The following is a 17,041-nucleotide window of genomic DNA, read 5'->3' as shown; positions in this document are numbered from 1 at the left end:
GAACCCCCATGGTCATTTCAGAAAATATTTGAAGACTAACATGACTTAATGTCAAAGAATGGAAGACGATTTTGAGTACACCTTTCCTTCTTCAAAGCATGTGGAACGGCGATCATGGTTAAAAGCTTACTCCCTCGTTCCTAAGACCAATGTATGTGGGCAGTTACCTGTCTGAAAACCTCTCAGCTCCAACAATTAGATTGTAAAAAATAACTCCTTCATATTACTGCCGCCTTGACCTGACTTGTTAATCCCAAAAATATTCAGTTTAATACACTTCATATCTCTAGTATATAAAGCTTTAACTGTATTTACCTAATCTCCATATTAATATAGTTCACATGATTGGGAGAGCGAAAGTATGCAATTATAGAAAGGAGATCTCTGATGCTCCCAAAATGAGACGGGATCAGTAATTAGGATTTAAATATCACGTCCGAAAAACTCCCCAAACTTAGCAAAGCTCTGTGATAACAAACTTAGACTGGATTACTTAATTGTATTATGGGGTTTACTAACATGTAACTCAATAAAGAGCAATGCACAAACATTCTGCTTATCTAGTTTGATGTAGAGTCAACAATCAAAAAAGTGTTGCAATGATAATATAACGTTCAATACTTTCATAACTCCCTTTCTTGGTGCATCATATGGTCCTTTTTGGGGTGGGAGAGGGATGGACTCTGAGGCAGTTGTTGTTTCCACATTCAGACTAAAACAACAACATATCCTGTGTAAACCCACTAGTGTGGTCATGGAGGGTGGTGTGTATGCAGCCTTACCCCTACCCTTTTTTTTTTTTTTTTTTTTATGACAAGGGAAACCCGCAGCCGCTACCCTTTGGGTGCGCACAGGGTAAAACCCCCGCTCCTATGCAATAGCTCGCAAACCACATCGGAGAGGTAACCCGCACTAGGCAAGCCTGGTGCGACAAGCTCGACCCAGAAGGCAAACCCCTTGCTTTCGCTGGCAAGGGGTTTCGAACTTGAGACCTCCAACATGGAAGTCCCAAGCTCAAACCACTGGGCCACCCCGAAGGGTACCCCTACCTTGTGAAGGTAGATAGGTTGTTTCTGATATCAAGTAAAGCGTATCAAAAATCAAGCATATGTAGCCAGTTCCAAATACTTAATAAATCAAGCATAACAGATCCGATGTGCTTCAGGACCGCAAAAGCGCCATAATAATTTGGTGCAAGCTTATGATAGGCATGACTAGCTAGAGTTTTTTGGCAATATGGATGTAGATGTAACCATACATAAGATCCTTGAGATAATTCCACATCGCGATGTCCTTTATCATAAACTGTTTTCATCTTGTGTTGCGCCTGTTGGAGCTTAGCTCGAATATCTTGTAAGGCAACATCTCGTTCTATTAATGCCCTGTCTACTGCATCAACTTGAGATGACCCAGCCATGTACGATTGCAACCAGGGAGGCTCACAGCCATAAACAACTTGAAATGGAGATGCGTGAAGTGCTGAATGGTAAGAAGTGTAGTAGCAAAATCCAGCCCAGGGAATCCATTCTACCCATTTCGTAGGACGATCACCCACCAAGCATTGCAAATACATCTTGATCGTGCGATTAACAACCTCAGTTTGACCGTACGATTGTGGACGAAGCAGATAAAAAGTTTAATCCACATAAACAAAACAATCTTTTCCAGAACTTAGTAGTGAAGAGGGCATCTCGATCATAGACTATTGACTTTGGTATACCATGCGAACGAACAATATTCATAAAGAAAATCCTTGCTACAGAAGATGCATTATATGGATGAGCAAGAGAAATAAAATGTGCATATTTTAAGAACATGTCCACAACCACCAATAACACTATTTTAACTCCTGGTTCTGGAAGGCCATCTATAAAATCCATTGAGATATCTGACCAGATTTGATTAGGTAGTTGTAAAGGTTGTAACCTTCCTGCTGGACTCAAATTAACAGTCTTATTACGCTGGCAAACTGAACAGGCAGCAATGTAATCCTTGATAGTTGTCTTCACTCTTCATGGCTGGCCAATAGAAATCCTTGTGAATACGTTGCATGGTCTTCTGAACACCTTCATGTGTGCTATAATGAATCCGTACAAGACAGAACTTACCAATGGTGAGCTTGGCAAGAGATAGACCCTGTCTTTGAAGAACAATAGCCCATAGTAAAACATCCAATTGTCATCCTTCTCTTGTTCAATTTTAACTTGAATTTCCACAATTGGTGACTGCTTGACTTCTGCTCAGACTTCCTCAAATATCAAACTTTCCGGCTGAGAAGTAACAAATAACATATATCTTCAGCCTCTTCTTGCCGCGATAATGCATCTCGAACAGTATTCAATCTCCCAGCCTTGTATTCCACCGGAAAATCAAGCCCCATCAAATTGCTAAGCCGATGTTGTTGAGGAGAAGTAGTAAGGCGTTGATCTAACAAATATATAAAGCTGTAGTGATCCATTCGAATAATAAAGGCTCGACCCAAGAAATAAAACCTCCAATGTTGAACTACCTTTGTCAAGCCTATCAATTCATGTTCATAAGATGGAAGTTTCAAGTGTCGGTCAGCTAGCTTACGACTAAAATAAGAAATTGGATGTCCTTGTTGTTGAAGGTTTGCTCCTAATCCAACACCCGAAGCATCAAACTCAACAACAAAGTCTTCTTCAAAGTTTGGCAACTGTAACACCAGGGAAGCAACTAATGCCTTTTTAAGAGCATTAAAAGAAGCAAGTGCATCATAGTTCTACTTGAAAGAATGTCGCTTAAGCATACTTGTTAAGGGACAAAAATCAGACCATAATTCTGGTTAAAATTTACAGTAATATGCTGCCAATCCTAAGAATCCATGCAACACTGATGTAGATTGCGGTTGAGGCCAGTCCACCACGGCCTCAATTTTGCTAACATCAGCTGACATTTAGATTTTTTTAAAAATAAAGGCAATGAGCTTGCAGCAAACTCAAAGATGATTCACATATGTGAAAAGTGTTCCTTCCAGGTCTTGCCATACACAAGAATGTCATAAAAGAATACAAGTACAAATGCTGTAAGTACTTCCGAAATACCTCATTCATGATCATTGCTTGAAAGGTAGAAGGAGCATTAGTCAATTAGAATGGCATGACAAGGAACTCAAAATGCCCATGATGTGTTCTGAAAGTCATCTTCTCAACATCCATAGAATCCATGCAGACTTGATAATAGCTAGAGTGAAGATCAAGCTTGGTGGAAAATTGTGTTCCATGCAATTCTTTAAGTAATTCCTCCATTATTGAAATAGGGAATTTCTCTTTTACTGTTTTGCCATTTAGCTCCCTATAATTCATGCAAAAGTGCCATGTTTCATCACGTTTCCAGACTAGCAGTACAGGTGATGAAAAGGGAGAACGACTGGGTCGAATAATGCCTTGCTGAAGCATTTGATCTCACTGTTTCTCAATCTTATTTTTTCTGAAAGTGGGGGTAGAGATAGGGACAAACTACCACCAGACCAGTTCCTGGTAGTAAACATATGTGATGGTCCAAGAACGCATATGAAGCATACCTACAGGTTCTTGGAATGGGCCACTGAATCTGGCTAATACCTTCTCGAGCTCACCTTTTTTAGAATCCCGTAAAAGATGTAGGTGTGCCTAAAATAATTGTTGTCCATATAAAATAATCTGCTTCCCTTTTACTTGAAAGCTCATGGTCAATAAGGCGAAATCCCACAAGATAACCCTAGTGTTTGCAGCCACTTGATACCTAGGACAATATCAAAAGCATCCAAAGGAATCGCATATATATCAACACTGAAGGAATGGTTAGCTACACAAAATTGCACTATTGTGCAAAGGCCCAAATTGGAAATCTTCTTGCCATTTGCCACTGATACATAGAGATTTCCTCGATGTTAAATAGGCAAGTTTAAATGTTGGCCCGCCGTTGAGTTAATAGAATTGTTTGCACTGTTGAATCTGCTAAGCTAAGCAACAACTTCTTATCAATTACAACTTGCAACTGCATATTATTCATGTCGTTTGTCGGTAATAGCATGGAGTGAGATGGCAGCCTCTCCACTATCCGTTGTTATGCTCTTTGGATTCCCCATCCTCTATCTCCCACCAAAATAACTTTTTTCACTGATCATCTTGAACATAAGGATCATCACAGTTGTAGCACAACCCCTTTGCACTTCGGGCAGCCATCTTGGTGCTGGTCAACTTTTTCACAAAAGGATTAAAAGCAGTTACCTTAGCACTCGGAGTTACTGTTGTAGCAGCAGCTCTTGCACTAAAGAAGAAATTCCGTATCTTCTTCTCAATTGCTCTCTCCAAACTCATTGCTTCGACTAGGTTAGATGTTTTATGCAATTCAACATCGAGATGAATCAAATCAACTAATCCTGCTGTAAACATATCTACTTGCCGGTGCATACGTACAGCTGATGCACGAGCCAACATGTTTTGGAAGTTCCTCTGATAATCTTCAACATAACTAGTTTGTCTCAAGTTGATCAATTCCCCTAGTGGATTGCTTTTCATTATTGGGGCAAAACAAAGAGTATAATATTCTTTGAAGACACACCATGTTAAATTGGGTTCCTCTTGTTCCAGTTGATAAACCCACAAATTGTGTCTCCCCTACCATGTGAAAAGAAGCTAAGCCTACTTTTTCTTGGTTGGTTGTGCGTTGGTTAGTGAAGAACTTCTCACAATGGTGAAGCCAAATAAGAGGATCTTCACTTCCATCATAAGTAGGAAAGTCTAATTTAGTGTATCTAGGAACTATACCTCTTCCTGCTGTTGTCATCAGTACCAAAGTTATTGTTGTTGTTTCTTCCTCCTACATGCACACCTAGTTGTTCACTTGTGTTACTGGTTCATTGGACAGAAGCAGTGTTATTGTCTCCAACTTCAACTCCCTTTGCACGTTTCGTGGTGCAGACTAACGTTTCGATTGCACGTGTCCGGGTGCAGATTAACATTTCAATTCGTTGCGATAGTTGCTGGAATTTGGAATCCACCCTTGCTTCTACACTACTATTTTCTTCGATTTGAGTTTGGGCTTCCTATAGAAGACTTCCCGACTTTGTTTCTACGGTGTTTTCGTCCATGGTGGCAAGCTCTGGTACCAAATTGTTAAGGTTGCTAATTTTGGATCAGAGTCGCTGGACGATTAACTGGAAATTCAGGCCCAACACTCAGGTCCAAGCTCTTGTTCTTGTTCTTTGACCTGCCTATGATTGCCGAATTTCGCACTTCATTCAGGATCCCCAGACCTGGGAATTCGTTTGAGAAAGTTCTGAAGCTCTGTGACGTGATAAAATCCAACTTGTTTTATTAATAACATCAACTCTGTTAAATAGAGGTTTCCAGTAGCAAGAGTCCTAACAAACTAGAAATGGCAAAAGTCCTATAAAACTGAATTAACAAGAGTCCTAATCCACTCAGATAAGTTTTATTCGACTAACAAAAATATTAATCATCATCTGTCCTAATAACTTCACGTCTGGAATATTGTTTCCCGATAAACGCATCAATAATAGACTAGGATATAGTAAATTAAAATCTGGATCTTACTAGACTGAGGAGGAGAGCACTCATCATTGATAAAAGCTTACGATTTCGATCAGAAAACTCAGCCACACCTGCAATAGAAATTATTTTAAAAAATTAGTAATACATTAGGCAGTTTGATGCAACAACCAGATCCCTCGTATTGAGTATTATGTATTTATGTTCCAGACTATGTTTTGAGCATAGCATACATATAGGTTGTTATTGTTAATTATTACTTGGTTGGATGGTTTAGGATGAGACCCAAGGGGTTCAGATAAGTTGAAAACTTAAACCAGGTGTAGAACTGTTTCTGATGTATCTGGTGCAATACCAAAATTGCGGAATTGAGTTTGTTGACCAATGGTTGACTTTTCGGGCCACCTTGGCTTTACCAAGGTTATTTTCAATAACTAAGTCCAATGGGTTTGTCCAACCACATTGAAACCATTGTATAGATCAGAGTCGTCTCGAGGATATTGGACGGGGTAAAACAGTTTTGGAGCACTTAGCTTATCTCGAACCGAGGTAAGTACAGATTTTGACCTCTAAGAGTTTTTTTCCCCAAAGAATAAGCATACTATCTATCTTGAGCTACACGTTATGTCTGTGAATATGAAGTGAGTGTGACAAGCATATACAGAAGAACTAGGATATTTGTAAAGATATGACACCTGGGCATAACTCAACCTCAAAAGCTAGCTCACGAGGGGAGGATTTCTCAAGTCCATATAAGGAGACCACCAGTCCATTCTCCAACCAATGTGGTACTTTTACCCACTCTAACACCCCCATTCACGCCCAGGCCCGACTGGAGCATGGACCGGGAGCCCAAAAGGGATGGACCCGACTCTGATACCATGTAAAGATATGACACCTGGGCCTAACTCAACCTCAAAAGCTACCTCATGAGGGGAGGATTGCTCAAGTCCATATAAGGAGACCACCAGTCCATTCCCCAACCAATGTGAGACTTTTACCCACTCTAACAATATTATACTGGTTGATAGAATAAATGCTATGGTTTATGTGCATGATATGAGACATGCTTTATTTGGCAGTTGCTGCATATTGTATATGCTAGAACTATGTTATGACTAATATGAATATTTTGATACTCTGTGGTTGGGGCTTAGACCTGTGTTGCAGTTACGTATTTCGGATACATATTTGGTTACGAAGTTTATGCTTTATTTGGTGATTTGCTTATTTTAGCCTTAATGCTATTGAGGTTGAATGATTTAGATATAACTGATTTCGGTTTGCACAGCAAGGGGGAAGTCGGGTGTCAGTCACCGATCCTACAGATTTTGGGTCGTGACTACTTCATACCACATATCCAATACATTATTAAATGGTATGGAATTTCTCAATGGGAAGTCTTGTTCTAGCAATGAGACGCTTCACGCATTCAAATACTCGATGTTAAAAGATCAAATTTTGCAATTTGAAGTCAATTAAGATAATGTATCTATTGTTTAACACAACTTGTATCATATGGTAAGGCAATACTTCAATCGAAGTGATTTTCAGAATAAAGAAGCAAAGTAGAATGGTAACTGTGATCTCAGCCCCTGAACACTGAGTTTGACCAACAACCAGAGAAAAAGAGTGCCAAAAACCTTAACCTGTGCATGTCAGATGGGCTTGGAGCCTTGGACAGGGAAAACAGCCTAGGTCCTTCCCTCTCCTAATCCGACTGCCTCATGTAATTACATTAATGATCTTTTTACATACCCTCCACAAGCTCTTGTAAGGAAGAGGAAAGTCAAATTCCTTAGTATAAACAGCTAAACCATTATAACCAATAGTTGAGAGCACTTAGGATGGTGGTCCAGATTGGGTATTAACGCATTCATGGGAAAAGGCAGGTTTGAAACCATTAAAGCTATGAGATAGTTCAGATACAACATCTAACTTTTTCGATGAGTGCAGATCACTTACCCTTGAAACATTCTCGTAAAGCCTGTAAAGGGAGGAAAACAAGGGAGAAAAGAGAAGGCGTTAATCAGTCGTAGAAACTTCAAAGGTACAAGAAGAAAAAGAAACATCTTGATGCTATCAATTAAAGGTACAAGAAGAAAAAGAAACATCTTGATGCTATCAATTAAAGGAAGTCTGTCCAAATGAAATGTTTTAAGTTGGATACTCCAGATATATCTTGGTGTAAAATAGTTCCAACAAAAAGAAAATCCTTCAATAAATGAATAAGATAGAACCTTTTCAGTTATCTCTGCCCTTTTGTTTAGACTTGGGCCTTTTGAGCACTGAATTAAACCAAATATGGAGGATGGCTTCAATTCAACTAAGTTATATGTACTTCTCAAAACTGATTAATATTTTTGTACCAGGAAAAGAAGCTTTGAAGATAAAAAGATGACTCTTAGCAATCCTTATGGATCTTCTGCTTTACAAAAGAAAGATGATTCCGTGCACCATCAGGGTTTACTTGTACTACAAAGCATTGTGTGACCTCAGGGCAAGTATCAACTTGATGCCCCTTATGATTTTCAAAAAGTGGGGTCTAGGAGATCCTAAACCCACTCCGATGAGGTTGCAAAGGGCGGATCGCTCTATAAAGCGGCCTGTGGGGATTCTCTTCGACATCTTATGAAGAAAATCAAATATCACAATCACAAGAGGTAAGCACATGCCGGTCCTCTTGATCTCCCTTTAACCAGCACAAAACACCAAACCAAGGAAAAGATACTACACTATCTTTATTCTTTCACAGGAGAACTATATTCTCTCCACAATAAGAAAATGTTTAGCTAAAGCTGCTAACAGGAAGTTGAAAGCAGATTGAAACTGGTCCATTTGTCACCTACACATTGGATTCCTGCAGCATGTCTCCAGTATTTGGAGATGAAGTGCATAAATATTATGAGAAATGTTATGTATTCTTGGAAATATTTCTCATCTTTCTAGAACTTGTCCAACAAGATACAAGCTGAATTAGAAGTAAACTAAGATATGAACAACCCCCTCCCCAAACCATCACCCATATAATGATCATATATGGTCAGAGCATGATGACTATTATGTATGGTTCGTGCCAATTGAAAATAAATTATACTAGAAATTCCTAGAAAATAAAATCAATGCGACACTGATGAGAGGAAAGAAACTACAACATTGTAGTGGCTAGACTAGACTACTTGTTGCTTAACCTTTAAAAGATGGTTGCAATAAAGATTGTCTATCAAGAACTTGTGGAGTCATAAAAGAACTTCTAATTTTTTCAACAGGGTATGATGAATGGTATGATTTCTGTTAATACCTTCCCTATGATAAGAGGAACTAGAAGCGTGACAACAAGGCTTCTGAACAACTGCTCAGCTGGAACAGACACACCAACACCAGAAGCTATGAGCTTGGAGATCGAAAAAGGTACCTAGAACGACATTGAGGATAAAAAGAATAGTTAAAAGTGCAGAAAGTAGTGAGGCAAAAATAGTCCAAGCTTAAATATGGAATTAAGTGGAATTTATCTTATGCGTATCAAATGGAGCAGATGAGTATATCAATCCTTTAGTTTCAACAGTCACCATCAATTGCTCTACTGTAAATAAAAATAAATAATCAAAAAATTAATCTTGATTGCCATGTTGGTTTCAACTCAGCTGGTTCATTTCAAAAGGTAAAGGATGTTTCAATATGGTATTAACACAACAAGTTAATTCCCTTGCACAAGAAGGTGACATTGACTACTTTCAAGAAACATATACATATAACGACAAAGATTTTATGAAAAAGGAAGAACACCTAATACCCGTTGACACCTGAACGTTCTCGGATATACTTATTCCAAATTTGTGTTTCTAGGAGAAAACTTCAAGGAGTGGTGAGAAACATGAAGATAAATGGTTCAACAATTATAAGGAACCCAAATACTACAGATTTCCTTAAGAAAGAATCTAATAATTATAAAATGCAAAAGGAAGACGTGACTAGCAGGAAACTTGGTATTAATTTAAGCAACTCAGCATATACACCACAAAAGATGAATTCTTGAAGCTTTAATAAAGAATCATCTTCTTTCACAGAAATTCAAGCATTTCATGGAACAATAGTCCAAAACTTCCATCAAAGTTGCATGAGTACGATTGGACAGAAAAAAACATGCCATAAAATAAGACAGCCAACTTTGATAGTGTTATGTACAGATAAAGTGAAGGAGATAATGAAAATTGACATGAAACTTAATAGCATGGAAAGGATTTACAGCATTCAGATTCATAGCTCGGAAAACTTACAATCAGAATACCTAGAAGGTTTGATATTAAAGTCATCGCAAGCGCAAGAGCAGAGTTTCCTCCTGCTAACTGTATTTAAGTGAAACCTGCAGTCAAATTTAACAACCAACTATTTTCCATGTTTGGTTCTGCATAGGCAGTACCATGCATAACATAGGACATTCAACTTACACGAGTTAGTGCCACTCCACTAGATAATGTTGTGGGCATACAGCTAAAGATGGCCAACCCTGAGGAACCAAAAAATTATAACCATAATCAACAGGTCCATAGTGCAACGAGGAAAAACTAAAATGCACTGAAATTTATGCTGAACTCAGTTTTCTTTATGGTCAAATAGAAAGGGTTATTCATAAGAACTGTAGATTAAAAGACATGCATTTACAGTTAGAATAAAGATCAATGTAACTCCCTCTGAGTTCTTTTTTGATAAGGTAAAGGTTTATTGACAAAGTACCAAGAAGGTACCAAAACCAAAAGTAACTCATGGTTGAAAGGTTTTGATGTGTCCAGAGATGGAACAGAAAGCTTGGAAGTGACACACATTCAATATGTTGATACACTCATCTTCTGTGGAGCTGAGGAAGATCAATTGAAATATTTAAGGGTGATTCTGGTCTTATTTGAAGAGGTATCTGGCTTGCACATTAATTGGAGGCAAAGCTTCATGTATCCCATTAATGAAGTCAATCATAGGAACTGTATAGCCTCAATACTTGGTGGTGAAGTTGGCACTTCGCCAACAACTTACTTGGGGATGCCTTTGGGAGCAAAGTCCAAGTATTGAAATTTGGAATGGTGTGATAAAGAAGTACGACAAAAATTGGCTAGATGGACTACACAATACCTATCTATGGGACGGAGATTGACCCTCATCAACTCAGTCCTTGATGCTCTGCAAACATACATGATGTCACTATTTGCTATTCCAGCATGCATCGCATGCATCATCAAAAGTTTGGCGGATGAGAAGGAAGTTCCTGAGGCAAGGTAACAAAGATAAGAAGAGATTTCACCTAGTAAAATGGAAATCTGTGACAACTGGGAAGAAAAATGGGGGATTGAGAATAAAGTGAAATTTCAATGTAAAGCACTCAGAATGAAGTGGCTGTGGAAGTACTCAATTGAAGACCAGTTACTGTGGAAAAGAGTGGTAGGTGCCAAATATGAGGCTGAAGATAGCTGGATGACCAAGGATGTGACTTCACCTTATGGAGTCAGCTTATGAGATACATAAGAGATTTATTGGAGGAAATCAAACTCAACTCCAAGGTGAAAGTGGGGAATGGGAACAAGACCAAATTTTGGAAGGAAGAATGGCATGAGTTGGGTAATTTGGAACTCTTTTTCGCAGACATATATAACCTATTTCTCTCACAACAAAGAGCCATAGCAGAGATTTGGACCACACAAGGTTGGAATTTCCATTTCAGGAGACAACTCATGACTGGGAAGAGTTTCAATGGACTCTTGGCAGAAGAGGATGTATTAGGATGGAAAGGAAGCAGCAAAGGTACATTTAAAGTAGGTGCAGCCTACATGTTGATGGAGCAACCAAGTCAACAGATTCCTACCTGGCCATGGAGGCAAATTTGGAAATGCAGAATTCCTTATAAAGTCTCAGGTTTTATATGGTTGCTAGCTAAGGATGCAGCTCTGACACAGGATAATGTAATGAAAAGGGGGATAACCTTATGTTCTAGGTGTGTGCTATGTGGGGAAACATCAGAAACTGTTAACCATTTATTTCTACACTGCAAATTTACTCAACAGTTCTGGAGGGTATTCTAGAGTCTCAAAGGCATATCCTGGACTATGCCTACGAGAATTACTGAAGCTCTAAAAACCTGGGAGGAGGCAGCTGTGCTAGCAAAAGACAGAACTAGATGGAGAAGTGTCCCTACTTCAATATGGTGGGCAACTGGAAAGAGAGGAATTCTAGGTATTTTGAAAGCATAGAGAATAGTATGCAGAAAGTTAAACTTAACTGCATTTTGTTGTTATGTTTTTGGTTTAATCAATTATACTTACATAAAACAGTCTCTATAATTGATGTTTTAGACTCAATATAGACTTAGAACAGTGGAGTTTGGAGTTCATCTGTATATAAGGTTAAGTACTACCCATGTACTGCTGCGATATAATATAAAAGTTACCAAGTTCAAAATATTTGTGGAAATTACAGCTTAGTGATAAAAAGGGAAATTTCAAAAGCCTTAACACTGCTATATCAAAGGCCTTCAAACTTTGTAATAAACATGAAAAAGAACTGAGTTTCGAGAACATCATCTCCCTCCTTCAACCACACTGACAAACATTAGCCTCTCTCTCTCTCTCTCTCCCCCTCCCTCCCTCCCCCCTCTCCCACTGTCTACGTGTGTGTGTAATGGCTTGTAATACAACTCCTGTTCCATAAGAAACGCCAGTATGCCTATATATACAGAGACACTTTAAAGTGAACAATGAAATCTCTACACCAACTAATCTTGATGTATTTTAAGGACATTCAGGGTTTTTCTCTGAAGGAGCGTCAATGAATAATAATCACTTATCATAATCGTCTTCCTCATTTCATCCCGCCTTCCGCGTGTTTAGAATGTTATTGCATGCATACCACATTGAAAGGTTGAGTATTTTTAGCTGTCTAACCTGTGACAAATTCTTGAGGTTGAAGCTTTAGCAGCAAAATAATCTTGGATAAAAGAGGAGTGAAGAACAAAATAGAAACCTGCATCAACAAGAATATGCTAGAAATAGTTAAATATAAAACATAAAATGATCCAGAAACAAAATTAAGATATAGCCTCCCTGAGTATAATACCAAAAGAGCCAAAGAAAATTGGTATAGATCCATCCAGATGCAGTCATTCACAGAAAATGTAAAGCCCCATAAATTTATAATATTAATTTGGATATTAAGTACCTCATGAAATGATTTAAGTGTCCACAAAATGTGTATGGACAGACATGAGGGTACTGAAGAATTAGGTTATGATAACATGAATATGGTATTAATTGGAAGTGATTCGACGTGGCAAGGTAACCAAAAGAAGCAAAACCGACATTGGAAACCAAGGTCAGCTCCCAGTCCTCTTTTATGGTGACCTCGTATTGAGTGAGGAGGACCTGGGCAAGGAGAGTGGTCAAACCATTAAGGGGTCATTTGGCAGCTGGTAAGTTATTCATGATTAAATCTTGCATAGCATGTTAGGTAGCTTTCTTTTACTATGTATAAAATTAATACAATGTTTGGTTTGCAAATTAGAAACCTGCATAACTAATACATGTTTAAGTTATGAGGGAATCAATATATTATTTTATGAAGGATAGAAGATGGAATAGCTAATAAATGAATAACTAAACCCTGCGTAAAATAATACATAAATTCATAACTAATCCATGTATTACTAATACCTACATAACTCTAATCAACTACCAAATGACCCCTAACAGAATACCCCAGTCCTTTGTGTGCTCCATTGCGAGTGATCTAGGCGTATTTATATGCCTAAGTTGTCGATATTTGCCCATGTTTTGATTGAATTAAAGAATGATCTTGAGTCTATTAGCTTGATTTTGTGTAACTTGCGATGATTGTGCACTAATACACGTGATTAGATGTTTCAGGAATTCTCAAGGAGATTGGATTTGTATTAAAGAAAAGAGAGGCAAGGACGTGCGAAGAATAAACTAAGGATGGAAGCATCAAGGAGTGGGGCACTGTAAGGCGCAACGCGCCAAGGCCAAAACTTCAGAGGCATTGGCTTGGCGCTCTGAGAGGCGCGATGCGCCACGAGCAAAAATTCAGAGGCCTGGGCCTAGGGCGATGGGAGGTGCGACGTCCCACCCCTATTCCGAATTTTCCAGCAAAAATATCATTAAATAGGAATCCTAGTTGTAGTAGAATTCGACTCTATTGCTCCCAACTATTATAAATAGACCCCTAGGGCTAATTTGTAAGGAGTTCGACATTATTTTGGTGTGCAAGAGCAAGTTTTCATCTTTTGTAATAGGTTTCAATCTTCTAACTCTTCTATTTTCCGGAAATCGCCTGAACAATTGTATTTTGTGGTTTTCTAAGAGTATGAGTGGCTAAACGCCCTAGTTTTGGGGCAGTAGCTACGAATCGAATGTTGATTATTTAAGGTTTATGAATTAATTCTTGGTTATCATTATAAGTTACTTTTATATTCTTGTTTTAGTATTTTATGCTTGATCACCATCAGATAAATCTATTGTCTATTCTTAAAATCGAGAGAGGGGAGGGTAGATAGACCAAAGAATGTAGAAAGCTCGATCATCCATTACGAGTTGATTTGTGTTTAGGAGTGACGCCCGGACGAACAACTTGCTTGGTTACGAAACATGATGAAATATAAATGCTCGCCAGTTAGGCCTGTTTATCCCTGCTCAATGATGTAGTTAGACAGCTAACTGGAGTAGGCGACTAGAGGTCGAGAGACCCGACTCATACAATTAACCCTGTAAACCAGTAACTTGATAACCAAAATTAGTTCTTTACCTAAAATATGATACATGAGATCCATTGCATGTTGCAGCCCTGGAATTGCCTTTTACTTGCTTAAACACCATCTTAAAGTCGTTCACAATTAGTTACTTTTAATTTACTGCATAATTAGAATTAGTAGTTAACAATCATCGCCATCTCTTTTTTTTTTTTGATAAAAGTAACAGTTAGTCTATATTTATCCACAGGTATACTACCTCAAAAGTGTAGTTCCCCTCCAAAAGTGTTGTAGTTACATAGGATCCTATACCTACCAAGTTACAGCCAGTCTATATTTGTGTTGATTACTTCTGAGCTATCTAAGACTACTTGTTTACACCAAAAATAATACAGAGCTAAACATTTAAGCTTAAATCTTTGTATGTTGCTCTGCTTTCCTTCATGACATCTCTGGTTCCTCTCTAGCCATACTGTCCATCGCCATCTCTTTAAACGGTTACTTTTATTTTATTTGTAGAGTTAAGTGTTAAATATAAGTTGATCATAAGTCCCTTGGGAACGATAACTCGTTTCTTTATGAAACTATATTACTTGAGTGACCACGTACGCTTGCGTGTATATTGGGGAGGCCTTGGAGGAAAGTCAGGATCTTAGTCGCGAGCTTTATTGCGTGGGAGTATCAGCAGGGGCATGCAAAGGCCATTTACAATGACCTATTGTCCATTGCAAGCCCCCTCGCAAGAAGGGATTTAGACAGCACAACCCTTTCTTGCATTGCAAGAGAGGTGCATAGTAAAAAAATGGCTTCGCAAAAAAGCTTGTGTCGAGAGTGTATTGCCAGAATACCCAACAATATAAATCAGCTTATGCAAGAAGAGAGAAGACAAAAGGATCATTTATGAGGTGTAACAAGTAACAACTCAACCCCTCGTTTTGAGTATTTGCGTTCATTTCACGTTTCTAGACTTTGTATAGGTTGGTAAGATGTTTTGGGACATGGGGTGTGTGGTTGAGACCTGAGGGAAATCTATCCACTATGTTAGGGTAAGTGTATCTAACATCCTTTTGAGATTATATCATCATTAATGTGGATTAACATCATCGAAGCATGAGATTTATAGTGTTCTAAGGTGAATCTTCACCCCTAAGTTATTAAATCACCTAAATTGAGATTTGACCAAGTAAACTAAGTCAAGTATATATTTTGATTATTGATTTGAACTCTCTAGCTTATGGGTAATCCACTCATGTAATTTGTTTCGGGTTTGGACCTCATTGACCTATAGTTGACCTTTTGAGTTGACTTTGACTTTGACCAAAATATAAACTTTAAAGATCAGTCCAACAGATGTAAGCAACCCTCATATTCATTGATTTGAATAGATTAGGAGACATATGCGGAGCGGGAAAAAACTGTTTTGGACCAGTAGCTTACCTGGATATTGGTATAAAAAATACTTCATCCATTTCAATTTATGTGAACCTATTTGAATGAGCACAAAGTTTAAGAAAGAAATGAAGACTATCGGAACTTGTGGTCTTAAACATGCTAGTATAACATTTGACTGACAATGAGACTTTTGAAGCTTGTGGTCTTTTAGCACTGCTGCAAAAAATTATTGGGAGAAACTAGGTCTGGCCAGAGAGATCCAAAATATCAAGGACTCAAATGATAATGATTGGCTCAACAGTTGTCGAAAAATTAAGTATAAAAAGATCAACAACTTGATTAACCGGGAACAGGCTTTTCCATTCTATGTTTGGAATGAGGAAGTTTATAGGAAAAATGATAATTGCAATGCTTCTAGAAAATGGGAGCCTCCGAAATTTGGCCCAAAATTGAACATCGATTGCTCCTATTCACATAGTACAAAAAAGGGTGGGATCGGAGGTCTCTCTTCGTGATAAAAATGGAGAATGGATATCAGGTTTTAGTGCAAGAATTAATATGAAATCTGCTTTAGGTTCAAAATTATACTCCTTCTCATATGACCATAGATTACCTCATAAGGTGCAGGTGCAACAACTGGAGATTGCTACAGACGTAAAAGAGGTGATTGAACTTTTACAATTGAAAAATAACACTCAAAGTCAAACGTTTAACATGAATGCAAGGATTTGCTCCACCAGCTACGGAACCTCCTAATCATGCATGAATTTAGAGAGCAGAACAAGGTGGCTAACTTGGCTATAGCCAAACAAGGCCAAAAGCTAACAAAGAACCAACTTTTTGTGGACTCCCCATCCCCGGGGTTGTTTGTTTTGAAAACTAACGAAGTGGACAAAAATGGAACTACTTTTGCTAGGCATATAAAGCCTTTATGTAATTTGGGTTGTAACTATCTTATTCGGCCAAAACAGTGTTGTGCTAGCAGGAATGCAACCACTTATGTTGTTAATGATGCATAATACTAAATAATAAATTGTTGTTTTAACCAAAAAAAAAAAAAACATTTGTATGGACATAGATGTAACACCCCGTATCCTAGACAGACCAGAATGCAGATTTCAGAAGTTGCAAGTGCCACTGACGGGCACCACCCACGGACCGTAGGCGGGGGTCCGTGGATGGCCACCTACAGCTCCTCCCAGAAAAGTCCAGAAAATGGTTTTAAGAGTCGACCCACGACCGTACCTACGGACCGTAGGTCAGACCACGGCCCGTGGTCCTTGTCCGTGGATCGAGACCCCCAAAACCCCCTCTCTAAAGCCAGTCAACGGTTGACCCGACAGACCGTGGGTCAGTCCATGGACCGTCAGTCAATTGGCCCCGACAACTT

The 17,041-nt window shown here is 38.6% G+C and overlaps 1 protein-coding gene across 2 annotated transcripts in view; it reads right to left on the bottom strand.

The window, feature by feature from the left end:
* The window catches only part of LOC125875466 (probable sodium/metabolite cotransporter BASS4, chloroplastic), a 32,251-nt gene that overhangs the window by 1,624 nt on the left and 13,586 nt on the right, over positions 1-17,041 (bottom strand). The window contains exons 5-10 of one of the 2 annotated variants that reach the window (XM_049556408.1): positions 12,443-12,521; positions 9,965-10,023; positions 9,794-9,862; positions 8,818-8,931; positions 7,482-7,503; positions 5,562-5,629 (exon numbers count right to left, since the gene is read on the bottom strand). In XM_049556408.1, the coding sequence (XP_049412365.1) occupies positions 5,562-5,629; positions 7,482-7,503; positions 8,818-8,931; positions 9,794-9,862; positions 9,965-10,023; positions 12,443-12,521 (411 nt within the window). The remainder of the gene's footprint in view (positions 1-5,561; positions 5,630-7,481; positions 7,504-8,817; positions 8,932-9,793; positions 9,863-9,964; positions 10,024-12,442; positions 12,522-17,041) is intronic. The other variant, XM_049556410.1, reaches the window with a different exon arrangement.

Source organism: Solanum stenotomum, chromosome 9 (assembly GCF_019186545.1).
Source record: "Solanum stenotomum isolate F172 chromosome 9, ASM1918654v1, whole genome shotgun sequence".
Classification (NCBI taxonomy): Eukaryota; Viridiplantae; Streptophyta; class Magnoliopsida; order Solanales; family Solanaceae; genus Solanum; species Solanum stenotomum.
Note: the sequence above shows the minus strand (reverse complement) of the source record. Positions and strands in the feature narration are given on the sequence as shown.